This window comes from Pagrus major, chromosome 1 (assembly GCF_040436345.1).
Source record: "Pagrus major chromosome 1, Pma_NU_1.0".
In the NCBI taxonomy this organism is placed as follows: Eukaryota; Metazoa; Chordata; class Actinopteri; order Spariformes; family Sparidae; genus Pagrus; species Pagrus major.
In genome coordinates, this window is record NC_133215.1 from 10,045,668 (window position 1) to 10,062,119 (window position 16,452).

Here is a 16,452-nt window from a genome sequence, read left to right on the forward strand (position 1 = left end):
TTTGTTGTCGTCCTTTATTTCTTCACATCCCTCATCGAACTCACTCCATCCTCCCTCCATATCTCTCTCTCTCTCCTCTCCACGGCAGTGTGGGCGTGATGCGGAGAACTTTGATCGCTTTTTCACGCGCCACCCCCCAGAGCTGACCCCCCCAGATCAGGAGCTTATAGCCAACCTGGACCAGGAAGAATTCCAAGGCTTCTCATTTGTTAACCCTGAGTACCCTCACTCAACTCACTGACCATGCCACATATCACTGGGCTGCACTAGTAATCCCCCACACCTCAGAAACATACATTAAAAACAATAAAAAAAAAAAAAAAAAACAACAACAAAAAAAAAACACCATGATGTCATATCCAGGCTGCATTCAGCTGGGTGAAACGTTAAAGGAATAGTTCAGCATTTTGGGAAACATGCTTATTCACTTTCTTTAGTGCTAGATGAGAACAGTGTCATCAATCTCGTACCTGTGTCCGGAGCTATTAAGATATTAGCCTAGCTTAGCATAAAGACTGGATCTATTTGTTTAATCACAAGCAAGCACAAGAAAATATTTATGTCATACAGTCCTCCCAAAGATGTTAGATTCTCGAGAAACTGCTAAGACCTGCGAGGCGAGGGTGACGCCGCTGTTCGTTAGCATTTCTAGCTTTGTCTGAAAAATGCCGTTAAGCTTGTTAATCAACCTGTTTAGTCCATCTTTGATATATTATTTTGTATATGTGTATTTGAAAGTCATCAAGGAAAACAATTAGCATAATCCTCAGCAGCCTCGTCAAATTTCAAGTCAAGTTCTTTAAAGGAAGAGTTCATCCAAAAATGAAAATCCAGTCATTATCACCCTCATGCTGATGGAAAGTCGGGTGAAATTTCATTGTCCACAAAATATTTCTGGAGCTTCACAGCCGACTTTCCATCGGCATGGGGGTGAGTATATAATGACTAAACTTTCATTATTCATTTTTGGGTAAACTTATCCTTTAATCTGAAGGTAGGTTGCTGAGCAAAGACTTCAGAGCTCAAACAGCAAGTAGTAGTCAGCAGATAGTAAGCATGCTATCAGATTCGATCATCTGTCACGTGACCCTCGCTTGAAGGTCATTGCAGTTGCTCGAGAGTCTTCCCTGTGAAAACCACACATTTTTACATTTCTCGTTATGTGTGGAGGATAATGTAAAATGTTCTTACTTAACAAATTTAACTCTAGACACTAGACAAGAGCGGTATCAATCCTCTCATCTCAACTCTTGGAAATAAACCGAATAAGCGTATTCCCTCAAAATGCCAAACTATTCCTTTAGATAACGTTCAGATGGAAATGTTCAGATGGAAATGCAGACAGGTGCTCAAATGCTAACAATCAGGAGAAAAAACAGATATTCATGTGTCAAGTTGCCAGTAGGAGTCTTGTTTCCAGCGGTGGCACTGTTCTCAGTTTACTTTGGTTTAGCATGTCATGTTACACTGCTGCTCTCATGTCAGCTCTACTGGCTGTATTTCTATCTTCAGTGCAGAGATGTTGCTCCTGAATGCTGCCCGGCTGCTCACACCAGCAGGTTCATGTTGGAGTCCGGCCTGAACCTGCTCTGTCTCTGTGTCACCCTCCCTGTAATTGCATATTGACTATGACGATCAGTAATATTGATGAGTGTACTATGATCACATATTGGTAATATTCATACAGTGTAAGTGAAAACTGACCAATTGCTTTGCTATGATTGTTTGAGTACTAATCAGTTTCCTGATGTTGACTTTACTTTTGTCTATAGGACCAAATACTTCTACACTTTCTGTTCAGTCAGTGTTGTGGTGAGCTTATCGGAAAATCTTTTGCTGATTCAATTTTTAACCAGTCGCAGGATAGAAGTCTTTATACATGCAGTCTGAAAGAGTGTAAGTCTGCGTCAAGTTCGTGATTTTTGACGGATAGCTTGTTACTTTTCTCCTGATTCAACATTCACCACATTACACTGTGTTTTTAATGACAGAGGGGCGTATCTTCTCAGCTCGTAAAACAACCAGTTCTGGATGATTTTACACATGACTGAGCCCTGTCGAGTCTTGTGAAGCTGGTAGTTTGTTAGCTTACGAAATAACGGGATGTCCAAAAGTGCCAAATAGGGTTCAGAATCACGAGGATGTGGAAGGATATCGTCCTCAATAACTGTGATGAAGGGCAGCCATCTTGTGCCATTTTACAGTACATGTATAATTATTAGAATATGCATTATAGCTTATCTGTTCTCCAACAATACAATACCACTGGAAAGTCATTTTCACGTGTAAAATGAATTGTCTGAGCAGACGTGTGTTTCATTGTGAGGCAGGTTGTATTTTCCTTTTGTAACTGTGTAACGATGCAGGTTAGTAATAATGTGTCAAATCTTGTTCTTTGAGCTCGTATCAAAAAGGGAGGCGGCAGCACGGCGACATCGCAGATTTGTTTCTGTTGTACAAAGATGCTCGCTGATAAAGACGATGGTTCTGTGAGACGATGGTAACGGTGACGTAACGAGAGATATGACAGAGAAGAAAAAAATATATATATATATCAAGTTCTATATCAGAGAGATATTTGGATAAATTGTTCTGGATGAGAGAGATGCTTCTGTGGATTGTGTAATTGTCCTGTATGACTGGAAACTGATAATATACTCACTGGTGCCTACCAGACTCCCTCTGCTGTGTCTGCCTTGTTACTGTCGCTACACTCAACATGGAAACACTTTAAAGAAATAGTTCAACATTTTTGCTTCTTGCTGAGAGTTCAGTGAGAAGATCAGTTCTGCTCTCGTGTTTGGAAGCTACAAGATGATTAGCTTAGCTTAGCATAAAGCCTGGGAACAGGGAAAGAGCTAGCCTGGGTCTGTCTGAAGGTGGTAAAGGAAATCCACCTAGCAGCACCTCTAAAGCTCACTAATTAGCATGTTATGTCTTGTTTGTTTACTTTGTGCAAAAAGCACAAAACAAAAATGGTGACACTTTGTTATGACCATCATTAATGAATGTTAAATTTATAATTAATTAAACTTAATAATTATTTCATTTTTATCAATGTTATGCTTTATAAGCCATTTATTAAGCAAATGTTTATTATAAAGTTACAACTGATGTTTTCCTTGTTTGTTAACAGTGAAATGATAACTATACATGTACTATTTGTTAATCATGGTTATTATAAAGTGATAATTTGTGGATTTTAGTGAGGTTGTTTCTGGACTATTTCTAAGCCTGGCTAGATGTTTCCCTCTGCCGTAAGTTTTGATGCTAAGCTGGCTGTAGCTTGATATTTACTGGACAGACGAGCGTGGTCTCAATCTTCTCTTTCAGTCCTGGCAGGAGAGCTTTTCCAAAAATGTATCAACACTTAGTAAGAAGCTAATGACACATAACAATGTAGCTGTAAGCAGATATGAGGACATTTGAAGTGTTTATAAATGAACTTTTCAACAGTTTAAACTTCTGCTGCATCCAGTGCATCACATTTTAGGTTAGAGCTGGCGGCCCATGTAGGGTTGGATTACAGCCAGTGGCCCTTGGCTGCATGTCCCCCACCCCTCTCTCCCTTGTTTCCTGTCAGTCTCTAAGCTGTCCTATCAAATAAAAACAAAAAGTCAAAAATAATATTAACACCAAAGACACTTGAATCGCTCATGGACCTGCTACTTTTGTAGAGTTGTATGTTTGGCTTTGTTTTCGTACTTCTCTAAACACTTAAATATTAATAAAACAACAACCACCCTCATCCAAAAATATGAAGCGGCCACACATTTTTAAGCATTAACGAAATTACAAACATCAGTGGAATTTTTAATGAGGTTATCTTACTTCTTATCTTACTTATCTTACTGGGACAGAACCTGGAATTACCAGTTTCACTTCGGCTTTCTTTAGAGGTTTGGACATTTTGTCACAGCCTGTAAAAATCCCCTATATTACTATGATACACCAACAACGATCTGTTCCTCTTTTATGGATGATGTAATAATTTTTAATCATTTGATTTCATTACTCACAAGCAAATCCTTAAAGTTTGTTTTAAGATGTGTATTCACTGTTTATACACATTCACACTTACAGACACGTTCAAAACTTGAGCTTAGAGCTTATTTATAATACTTTGTTAATTAAATTTAATTTTATGTGTATATTTACATGAACAAATACTTCATATTTTATATTTAGAAAATATAAAGTGTGTAAACATGAATCTATATTTTGTACATTCTTACTTTTTTTGTATTATGGTATTAATGTTTATACTCTGGTTACAGATGCTTATGTTGAACTACATTAATAAAACACTCCTGTACCAAAGTCCCTATATCTGCTTACAGAACACTACATTATTGTGCGTTAACAATCATTCAGGGGGATTAAAGTAAAATGTCATCTACAAAACAAACTGGAGCAAAAAAATATGCAGCGTCACTCTGGCCTCACACACCTAAACGAGCTGAATTAGTGGTGCGTTCGTGGACCAGTGGTAGAGGTGGGGAAGTTTGCAGCCCCTCCTCATTTCAGCTGGAAGCCCTGTGATGAGACAAAAGAAGGAGGTAGGAAACTAAATGCTTTGTGTGTGTGTGTGTGTGTGTGTGTGTGTGTGTGTGTGTGTGTGTGTGTGTGTGTGTGTGTGTGTGTGTGTGTGTGATACATGTGTCTTGCCTGGGGCTCACTGCTTCACTTCCCTGTGTGAAATCCTTTCCGGTTGTGGTTTGGGCTGCAGCTGGTCTGTCGTATCGATCCTCTTCTGTTCTGTACTGGAACGTTTCCTCTCTCTGCCTTTTGGAAGTTTTGTCTTGGATCTTTCTGCATCTGTGCTGTTGAAGTGTTTCGATGGGTCTTTTTCATCCTTTTGACTGTGTTTCTTGGGTTTCTGGCAGGGTGTGTTTGTTTTTTTTGTCGAGTTGCTTCTCCCCAGTCCTGTATGGAATCAGTGGTGTGTTTCTGAGTCTGGACTCCTTGTGGTGCCACCATTTACAGCTGAGCAGAGGTGTGGACTAGACTGACCTTAGACCGACAAACAACTCGACTCGACTCAGAATTTAACACCGACCGCTTTTGACTGCACTTTTAAAGGATCGGTTCACAAAGTCGTAAAACAATAGTCAGGTGCTCAAAATTTAAACAGGTTATGCTTCCTTTATCTTTTTGATTTTCAATCAATGTCACAACTAGTGATGGGACAATAAAATACTTTATTGTGGATTGCCATAAAACGCAATAAGTTGATCAAAGTAAATTTTCATTATCGGAATAATCGTAAATCAAGATAATCTAAATATCATCACATGAATGACTCGAAAAAGCTGTTTAGCTCACGGACGTACACTTCTTTATTGGTTTTCTGATTTATTTTGAATTTCCTAAACCTGTCACCATGGCTGAAGGCTTGTACAACAACAAGTTAGATTAGACGTGTGTACATTTATTAAGCATTTATTTGTACAGTAAAACCTTGTGATTTCTGATTACTTATTTAAGATTCTTTGATTGGTTTTCACTAAATAAAGATGTGTGTCCTTTCTGTGATGCAATACAAATATTTGTTTCACAACAAAATGTAAGGTTAAAGTGATTCCAGTATGTTTTACAGATGCATCACATTATAAAAGGCGTTTATGTGCTATGCTTACGTAGTTTTAAAGTAGTATTTAATAGTGAAGAGCACATACTGACTTGTTTAGGACTCTAAACACAACATTTAGGACTATGACTCACTTGGGACTTGTTGGTCTTGACTTTAGATTTGAGTGTACGATTGTAACTTGCAAAACAAAGACTATAGTCCTAGGTGCTGTATCGTAGGCAACTGGAGGTGTTTCAGTTTCTTGAAGCTCACACAGGTCCTTAACGACTCTGTAAGGACACTCCCACACAGAGTTTAAAAGCCTGCAAACTCCCCTCCAGTTTGTTAGAAGTGAAGAAGCCTCTTGGATGAAACTGAAAAACGTCAAGTTGCCTACGATACAGCACTTAGAATTACCATCACCTGGATGACTGAGAACCTTCATCAACAATGACTTAGTCCCACCTCTGCAGATAATTAAAATGTCTCTAACCTCCCTCGCCTCCTTCTCTACCTGTCATCTTTGTGCCTCTATTGTCGTCAACCTTCTTCTTTCTAAACTGCCTTTTTAACGCTGTACAAACTCGCTCTTAGCTGTATTTTTCTTACGCCCTTCTCTCTCCTCCTTTGGCAGAAATCTCGCCGTGACGTCGGCAACTTTGACAAGGAGTTCACCAAGATGGCGGTGGAGCTGACGCCCACAGACAAGCTCTTCATTATGAATCTGGACCAGAACGAGTTTCAAGGCTTCTCCTACACCAACCCCGAATACATCATACAAGTCTGAGGAGTTCCTGTTTTGTTAGACGCAGCCCGGACGAGACTTTACAGCCCAGTTACATTCAACGACGACTCATCCAGCATCTCATCGCACCGGTGAAGCTAAAGCCACTACGTCTCATTCAAACTCAGCCCACACCAGCATCTAAACCGGACAACAACCATAAACCACCACACTCGTTACATCCACACCTACAAAGACACACAATAAAAGACAGACTGCAGGTGGCTTTAGCTGCTGGTTGGTCACAGTGGGACTGAGTTTGACCAGTAACGGACCAATAACCAACCAGTTTCCATTCAACTCCAGGCATATGTGGTATTCACAGGCCCTCGTGGTGAAGCGGGTCAATGCAAAGACCGGCGATCAAGAGTCATAGTGAATGTGTAGCTGTGTGTGTGCGCGCTCTATCGATCAGCAGCAGTGTGTGTTTGTTTACTGGATTTCCTTCTGTTCGACCTGTAAAAGTTGCATCATGAACATTCCATGATCGATATGTCATGTATGTGCTCACACACGCACACACACACACACACACACACACACACACACACGTTCTTCTTTCTATACTTGTGAGGACCGTCAATGACGTAATGCATTCCTGAGCCCCTCACCCAAACATTAACCATCACAACGAAATGCCTCGCGTTAATCTACACCTAATTTTAATGAGAGATGCACGATAAATTTGGAGCTGATAAATTATCATTCCGCTTTTGGACATGTATCGACTGTGGGCCAGTGATGAAATTATAGCCAATACACGGAGCCGAAGCCAAATTGGTTTCAATGATTTCACAAGCGCAGTATCTATACACTCCGGTACAGTAGGCGGCAGTATGCAGCTTTAAAGTTGGTTTGTAGTCTGCCAATAAAGTTGGAAGAGACGTCTGTTAAACTGTTGACAGGACACCTTGAATTGATTTTTAAAATATATGCCGTCATCACAATGTAAAGTCTATGGGCCAAGCGCAAGCCCCCAGGAAGAGCGCCAGGCTTTAAAACCAGTTTTCATTTGGAAAGTCTAGAAGAGCCACGCGATTAAATTTGTTTTGTCCCCATTGAAGTTTGCCGGGTAATAAAGGAAGTTGAGCTTCTTTGGCTTCATGCGCCACTGAGCAGCTTTCATAGGAATGAACGGGGCTCTGCCTCCGTTGCCGTATCCAGGTCTTATTATACATCCATGGCCGAGCGGGAACTCGCAGACGAGGCCGGCATGGGAAATAAATGATCAGTTATCTTTTCCATGAGAAGCAGGTAATTACTGGTTATCGTATCGTGCATCTCTAATTTTAACCTCAACCTTCCAACAGTTGATGTGGTCCTTATGAGGACCAGCAGAAACGTCCTTACAAAGATAGCAATACATACACACACACACACACACACACACACACACACACACACACACACGCGTGTCTGTGCAGGCTGCAGTTTGAAAGGCAGGAAGGGTTTGAATGATAAAAGTCCTGATTTATAACCTCATGTCTAAGTTAGTCCTGAACTTAGTCTTAAGCACGTCTTGTCTTCCAAATTGATGCAAAAAAAAAAAAGAAAAAGAAAAAAAAAGAGAAATGCCTGATCGGCAGCGATATTTAAAAATGTCTCTGTCTTTTTTTCCCCTTGCTTAATCTCTCTCTTTCTCTTTTCTCTATGGCACTGTGTACGCAGTGGGTTAGTGCTGTGTAGGCCTATACAGTCTTTGTGGTGCAGCTCCTCTATGCATGCCATATTTGTGGGTACAGTAGTTCCTTAAGATTTGCTTTTCGACATCACGCGGAGGAGGAAAAACAAACCTCTGCGTGTTGAATTTATCGATGAAATATCCATGCTCAAAATCAAGTTTTAGTTTCCACTCCGAATGCTCTGTCTCTTATAGTGTCAAAATATGCGTGGCTAAAGAGTTTGCTTTAACAGAGCGCGGAGCAAAAACCGTTTTTGCCGTCCTTCACAAGAAAATATGAGATTCTGTGAAATATAAAGTAGATGTAATAATTCTGTATGACTTGTGTTTCAGTGTATGTGTAAATAGGAATGAGCTAGAAGTGGTTTTCATGTTATCGTACACTATTCCTCACATCCCCCTTTCTCTCTGCACTTTATCCCTGCCAGATGTCACTTTTCACCTTGTTTTCCCATTTTTATCTCCCCCTCCTCTTCCTCTCCCTCTTCCTCTTCTCCTTTCCTTGAAACTTCATTTGATTCTGCCCTTTCTTTTCCCCTTCCCCCCGCCCCCCAGCTAACACTCACGGTACATTATGAGGAGGAGGGAAACCAGATAAGTGAGACAGACGAGAGGGAGAGGGGAAAAGAGGGGGAGAATAAAGTGTTTACTATGCAACATGCAGGAGAAGGAGAAGACAGGGATGAGGAGAAGAGGGCAACTTTTATAAAGCAACCCGAGGAAAATGTGTAACGGGACAGTATACATGTGTTGCATGCGCCGTCTTTACCTGCGCGTGAGAGACACTTACAGTACGATACCTACATTAAAGTGAATTATCATGATACCATTTCAGTAACTCTGGCTCTTGTGTTTTACTGGGTTTAACATCACAGATCGCTGATCACTACAGCGTTTGCCACGATGACACTGAGGCCTGTGCAACATGTTATTATTATTAGAATTTTAGTATTTTTTGCCAAAAAACTAACAACAGCAGTAAACGTTTGGTCAAATTCAGTGTATTAGAAATAAAGAAAAATACATGTAGGTATTTCACAAATACAAAACTTTGTGTATTTTTATTAGATAATTGGAAATGTGTTGATTTTGATTGCTTTCGCCTCTTCACACATGCTCACTCACTTTATATTCAAAGCCTCAAACATTAATATTCTCATTTATTCATGAAGGGGCCCGTGCACTCCCTGGACGGCTCCTCTCCCATGTGCTGGTGGACGTAATCCTGATGAGGATATTTTTAAGAGGGAAACGTAATGAATGAAAAGCTTTGATATCAGCTGGAAATGTCCTCAGTAATGAATATTTCTGGCTGTACCTGATTTAAAGTGTTGAAAATGTTCTTAAAATGTTTCTTATATGTACAGTGATCGACATCCTCTGTGCTTAGACCCTCGATTCGAGTGAGGAAAAACTTGCCGTGTTGAGGAAAAAAAACCTTTTAACACGGGTTGAATGTGGTTTTTTTATCAGTTGCATGAGGGTTTAGTTTTATTATAAGACAAAGCCCTCTATAGGGCACAAGGGGAATAGCATGCATTTGTCCTATGGGCCAAAATACAGGTAGATTGCCCTATCTGGTGAAAAATAGTAAAAATTACAAAAACTCATCCAGGACCACAGAATGAAAGCCTGATAACATGAAAAACTAGTTTTAATGGTTCATAATATGTAAACAGTCTTAGCTGTCTGTAATACACACAGTGTGTTATAGACATATGAGCCAAAATGTATGCAATATACATTAATACAGCCAAAATGATCCAAAAATGAAAGTTAAAAATAGCATAAAATGTATCAACAGTTGCACGAGGGTTAATCAATGGCAACATTACAGTTAATTAAAGTTGAATCAATAGTTACTTCACCATTAACAAACAATGAAATGATTAAAATAAAGTAAATGACTAATAAAAACCATGTGGTTCATGTATAAACATGAATTAATTGGAGGAGCATTATAATCAATGTAATGTTAATTAAAGTAAAGCAGTAAACAGTCCTCCCGGTCCCTGCTGCGCTGCTGTCCATGGTGCTGAACTGGTGGAGCAGCGCGTGAACTGAACTGATTGAGGTTACACGTTTTCTGGATCGTATGTGCTCAATGACAGGAGCACACACACACACACACACACACACACACACACACACACACACACACACACACACACACACACACACTGGGGGCGGGGTTACCCTGCTGTCAGCTCCGTGCAGAGTTGAGCTACGAGCTACAAAGTGTCAGAGGAGCTGCCGTCGCTGTTTTCTCTCTGCGTCTTTTTGTTTCAACTTTCTGGATTTTTGTTTTGTTTTTGTTTGTTTTTTGTTCCACTTCTCTCCGGACTGTTTCTTCTTCTCTGTTTCTGCAGCACCACCCTGTTAAATCACAACCCAGTGACTCGGGTCTTGTTGCGTGTAGTTTAGAAGAAAAAGATGACCCGTCCCGGAACCTGCTCGCTCATCCAGCTACACGAGTCCACCAGTGCAGGCTGCAGAAGATGTTTCCTTCAGAGATAAAAGTTTGTGACAGGGTCTGAACCCCGCTGTCCACTGGAGGACTCCTCAGTGTGGAGGAGGAGGAGGAAGAGGAGGAGGAGGAGGAGGAGGAGAAGGAGGCGGCGGCCGGGCCGACATGAGGCTGTGTAACCGGGGTGTGATGATGCTGCTGACCACAGCGGGGGCTTTCTGCGCCTTCAGCCTCATGACCATCGCGGTGGGCACGGACTACTGGCTGTACTCCCGCGGGATGTGCCGCTCCAAGAGCCAGAACGACAACGAGACCGTCCGCAAGAACGAGGAGGTCCTGACCCACTCGGGTCTGTGGAGGACCTGCTGCACCGAGGGTACGAGTTAAAACTACTCTCTCTATATATATGGTGGTCTGTACAGTGTTTACACCTTTACACTGACTTCTACAGCTGAGAGGACTCAGACATTAAACATAATATATATATACTTATATATAATACAAATATACTGAATACTTGATAAGTTCAAATACACCATACAGCAGGAAAAGTAAAGTTACTGAGTTTAAATATGACTCTGGTAAAAGTGAAAGTCACCCATCAGAAGAGAAGTCTTAAAGTATCTGATATTATTTGTGCAAAGTATCAAAAGTACAAGTACACGTAAATATTTACAGTATACTGTGCAATATACCTGACCGATTATGAGATCAGACATCAGCATCTTTCAGATGATCTGAATCAGTGTTTTTCCATCTGATTGCTGATAAAGTACATTTAAAAGTACTCTGCTGTGGCTCCGATGCAGCATGTAATCTGCAAAGTAACTAAAGTCATCAATTAATGTAGTGTAGTGGAGTAAAAAGTGAAATATTTGACTCCAAAATGTAGTAGAGTGGAAGTATCGGTAGCAGAAAATGGAAATACTCAACTAAAGTACCTCAAAATTGTACTTAATTAGAGTAGTGGAGTAAATGTACTTAGTTACATGCCATCACTGATATTATGTATGCTCCTGAAGCACTTTTACGGTAAAGTTCAGTAATCAAATAAATGTAGTGGAGTGGAAGTATAATGTAGCAGCAGATGGAAGTACCTTGGAACCTCAGTTCAGTACTTGAGTAAATGTATTTAGTTACATTCCCTGACTGCTATACAGTACGTACCTATAAGTACAACTTGCAAATGAGACACTGCACACCATGTCTCTTAATACCTCTCAGTCGCTGTGGAGTGGAAGTGTGAAATAACATTTAGAAGTTGTTGAACGGAAATACTCAAGTAAAGTAGTTTTACTTCAGTACGGTACTCGAGTACCTGAAGTATTCCTCCACATTTAGCACACAAACAGTGTTGTTAAGGTGTTTTGTTTTTGTTTTTGTTTTTACAAACAAAAGATCAGCTGAACAATAAAGAAAAGAGATTAAATGAAGTTCATTAGAAATTTACCGCAAATGTGTTAAAAGTACAAAGTGCTTCAGGAGCGTACATGATATCAGTGATGGAATGTAACTAAGTACATTTACTCAAGTACTCTAATTAAGTACGATTTTGAGGCACTTACATGCTGCTTCAGAGCTAAAGTACAGAAAAAACTGATTCTGCATAAAAACAAAATGCAGAGTATCAGATCTGATAATCAGTGTACAGCATATACATACGTGTTAAAATATGTGTAATTTACTTTTACCTGTACTTTGATACGTTAGATGTACTGCCAGAAAATTACTTTTGATACTTAAGCACATTTAATAAAGATACGATATCTTTACTTTTACTAAAGGAAAACTTTTGGGTACTTTTTCTAACACCGTACCACAAAACATTACATATTCAGGGGATGTTAACATAAAGAAGGAAAAGAAAAGTAAGACAAAACAACAAAAACACAACGGGGTCGTTCTATAGACGTGTATTTTTAAAGCTTTTTAAAATCAGTGGCACCGACTTAGCTGAGCTGATACTGAGGCAGGATTATGTTCCATAATATTTGATCTACAATGGACCTTAACCGCTTGAATTAACCGACCGTTTGAGCCAAATGTAATTTCAGAATACATTTTCGGCTCAGATGAATTTATGGTTTGATTTAGATTGATGAAGAAATTCATGAAAGGGAGGGAGAGGAGTTAAAGTCCTGGACGATATGATGGATGGAAATTACATTTTCAATTATTTATCGCCCTTTAACAACACCCCTCTATCTCTGCCCAATATCCTCTGTTTGCTTTGCTAATTTTCTGAATGAAATGAAAATGTTCTGCTCTCGTATTTCTCCCTCACTTTCATCCCTCTCGGCCCCTCCCTCCGCTGCTGCTGCCCCACTATCTCCAAAATGTTTTAATGGAGAGGTAACAAAGCATGCAGAGGACATCAATGCATCAGCAGTCCTGTGTGTCTATGTGTGTGTGTCCACAGTCAGACAGACAGACAGACGGATGGAAAGCTGCTGGCTGTCTGTGTATTAATGTGCAATGAATAATTATATGATTTTTTTAATAGGAATAATTTATTTGTTATCAGCGCATAATGACAACACCAGTAGTGACGTGACGGGAATGACAAAGACACGATACAAAATGAAAATACATGAGGACAAACAAGACGACATGCTGACGTGTGGTTGTGAGCCATTTTTAAAACAGCGGCGCTACAGACAGGCCTTTATAATGAGACAAAATTGTTATCTTGCACAGAGTTGGGTTATTTTCTTATCAAGCCAGAACAAAATTGTCCTTCAAAGTAACAATTTGAATAAAAAGGAAAAGGTACAGAGCTGGCAGACAAATGTGCTGCATCGTGAAAGTGTTCAGACAACAGGAAGGAAAAAAGGAAAAAAGGTGCGAAACAAACCAAACGCTCGTCTCTCTTTGTGTCCTGAAAATAGTTTGAATAAAAGCTTTTCTCTCTGGCCGGTTCACTGTAGCCGAGTTGTAGTGCCCTGAATGAGTCTTGTTTTGGTAACTATGGTGACCCGAGTCACATCATCAATACCGGTCAATCGGTGCAGCACATAGGGACACATTTATCAATATATCTCTGTGTGAGCAAATGTTGAGTGGCAGTGCTGCTGCTGGGCCAAAGGTTAGAGAGAGCAGGAAACATGCGTGCAGCCGAGTGTTGAATCCTCACAGGATCACAGTTAAAATACGTCAAAACCCGCACAGGTTATGATTGTAGAGAGTGTTTGTGTTTTATGGTTTGGATTCCTGCCAACATACATGGCCAGGAGATATTTCCTGTTCCAGTTTAGTTTAATCTGCACATTTCTGTGTCCACGAGAAAGAGTCGGAAAAGGCCTCCCCTTAATAACAGCTGACATGGTCCTTACTGCCTGGTCCTGAATGATGGTTTAGTTCTACAGTAGCACATGAAGTTTGGTTAAAGGATAAGTTCACCCAAAAATAACTATTTCGTCATTATCTACTCTTTCCTACGCATTGTCCCTAACAACTGCCGTAGTAGTAAACTAACATAATATAGCACTATACAGCTGGTCTGGTGTAATCCAAGTGGTTGCTTTGAGAGCTTTGAGATCCCAAATTATTTTGAAAACACATCATTGCATTTTTTTAATGCCAAAATCTTCACTGCACCTGTGAAGCTAAAAGCATTAGCGCGTACCCCGTCTAAAATTTAGGATATCTGGAGACTTGAATTATGCCAGATGAGCTGTGCAGCCATTTTATGTGGGTTTAAAACAAGTCCCCATCTGCCTCAGTTGTTTAGGAGAATGCTGCTTTGAAGCTCTAGAAATATTTGTGGACTACAAAGCTTTCCATCGACACGGGGGTGAGACAATAAAGACTGAATTTTCAACTTAGTGACCTTAAAATTAGATGACACTATTGTCAAAACTAGCCTCTGCTGGGCTGAATTATGTCAGTCAGGTCAACCTGTCAGAAGTAGAAGAGGTATTAAAGAGAACTGAAGGGTCGTATGATGATTTAAAGGGTCAGAGAGGCAAGAAAATATTCTGGTTTGAAAACAATATTTAAAAATGTCATTTTAATAAGTTATTTTATTTATTTTTCTTCCAAATTCTGGATACTTTGACTTCTATCTACAACTATTAAACTCTCTGAGATGGATAATCAGTCTTTGGACAAACTGCTCAAGAAGTTTGTGGGTCACAAGAAGGCATTGTTTCATTTCAAGGCAAACAGGTTTGGAACTACTGACTGAAATAAACCTGCTAGTTTTTGTCCAGAACACAAGAGAGGTGACAACTTCCTCCACAAATATTATTTTTACTCTGAGTCTTCTCTCGGCTTTAGTCAGATATGTTGATATACCCGATGTCCGAAGCAAATCTGACAAAATATTTTCTATCATCCTTGGAGCTGAATTGTATGAAAGCAGAAAAATCAATCGATACAGCCCATTAGATGGTAAGCATCACATTTAGCGTTATGCAAGTCACTGTTAGAGAGAGCATGTAAAGTGTAGTGGGTCAAAGACACTGTGACTTCTCCACATCATCCAGGATGTATGACGTGTCATGATTCAGCGCAGAGTGACAAAGAGCCGAGGATGTTATCATATGTACTGTGATGTCTTTCTATTTTTTTTTTTTTCAGGGACGTTTCGAGGCGTTTGCAAAGACATCGATCACTTCGCTGAAGACGCTGACTATGAGCAGGATGCTGCAGAGTATTTACTACGTGGGTAAAAAAAATGTGTAACAGTGTGATTAAACTTCAGTCCAAATCTCAGGTATTCAAATGTCATATATTCTCCTCTCCTCTTCTCAGGGGCAGTACGAGCCTCCAGCCTCTTCCCCATCCTCAGTGTGGGATTGTTATTTCTCGGAGGTGTGTGTGTCGCTGCCAGCGAGTTCTACAAGTCACGCTACAACGTCATCCTCAGCGCGGGCATACTCTTTGTCTCTGCAGGTCAGAAACACACAAAAATCGAATGTGCATGCACCCAAACTACTACTACTTACTTATTGAAGTAAAAGTACTAATGCCAAACTGTAAAAATACTCACTGTTACATAGACAGAAAATGTTACTTAAAGCGATCACAAGGAACTTTCACTTTTGTTGATTCTGGCAGCCCCTGTGGAAAAAAGATGATGATGGTGAAGCAAAGTAACTGACCCTCTCTTTCCCTCTAAACTCTTCCAGGTCTCAGTAACATTATTGGCATCATCGTGTACATATCAGCCAACTCAGGTGACCCCAGCCAGAGCGACAACAAGAAGAGCTACTCCTACGGCTGGTCGTTTTATTTTGGAGCTCTGTCCTTCGTGCTGGCTGAGATGGTGGGCGTGCTTGCAGTCCATGTGTTCATAGAAAAACACCGACAGCTGCGCACCAAAGGCCGGCCTTCCCTCATAAAGCCGCCCATCTCACGCAGCTCGTCTTACTACCGCAACCGTTACTACCAGAACCGCAGCCGCCGGTACAGTTACAGGAGCAACCACAGCACGGGGGACTCCTTTCGGGTACGAGACCGAGAGCCGTCCATCTCGGCCGAGTCTAAAGTCATGGCAGGTTTGCCAACACCAGTGACAGTGGGGTCAGAGTTCATGCTCTACACGTTAGCTTCGCCTCTCAAAGACGGGAAGATTGACATGGCGGAGGATGATTTAACGACTGCAGCTGCGCACAACAACACAGACATGCTGCCTGGAAACTGTGCTGCCAACAGAAGGACCACACCTGTCTGAGAGGAGCAGGAGGGACATGTACAGCGAGGAACTTATGTGAGAGGAGAACATTGAATAAAAGGAAAATCTCTCTCTTTTTTTGGTAAAGAAGGAGGAAAGACTTTAGGAGGAGAGACTGGAATAGAGCTGCATCAACTAATCTGTGAATGAAACGTCAAAAATAGTGAAAAAATTACGACCATACTTTCCCAGAGCCTAACGTGTCATCTCCAAATTGCTTGTTTTGTTTGACCAACCGTCCAAAACAAATAAATAAAATTTAAATGTTATA

At 40.5% G+C, this 16,452-nt stretch overlaps 2 protein-coding genes across 3 annotated transcripts in view; both read left to right on the forward strand.

Moving 5' to 3' along the window:
* LOC140997421 (protein kinase C beta type) overlaps positions 1-6,393 on the forward strand; it is a 34,981-nt gene extending 28,588 nt beyond the window's left edge. Inside the window, exon 17 of one of the 2 annotated variants that reach the window (XM_073467366.1) lies at positions 89-325. In XM_073467366.1, coding sequence (XP_073323467.1) covers positions 89-241 — 153 coding nt within the window. In that variant the 3' untranslated portion in view covers positions 242-325. Of the gene's footprint in view, positions 1-88; positions 326-6,206 lie in introns of those variants that run through there. The other variant, XM_073467367.1, reaches the window with a different exon arrangement.
* Positions 6,394-10,669: 4,276 nt separating this feature from the next.
* Positions 10,670-16,181, forward strand: cacng3a (calcium channel, voltage-dependent, gamma subunit 3a). Its single transcript, XM_073474810.1, has 4 exons — positions 10,670-10,880; positions 15,086-15,169; positions 15,260-15,400; positions 15,637-16,181. Exons 1-4 carry the CDS (start codon positions 10,670-10,672, stop codon positions 16,179-16,181), a joined length of 981 nt encoding a protein of 326 aa, XP_073330911.1.
* The last annotated feature ends 271 nt before the right edge of the window (positions 16,182-16,452 follow it).

Excerpts from the sequence above, each read along its gene's own strand:
- cacng3a (XM_073474810.1), top strand. The coding sequence starts at position 10,670 with ATGAGGCTGTGTAACCGGGGTGTGATGATGCTGCTGACCACAGCGGGG. Across the intron at positions 10,881-15,085 it reads GAGGACCTGCTGCACCGAGG|GGACGTTTCGAGGCGTTTGC; the intron begins GTACGAGTTAAA and ends TTTTTTTTTCAG. Across the intron at positions 15,170-15,259 it reads TGCTGCAGAGTATTTACTAC|GGGCAGTACGAGCCTCCAGC; the intron begins GTGGGTAAAAAA and ends TCCTCTTCTCAG.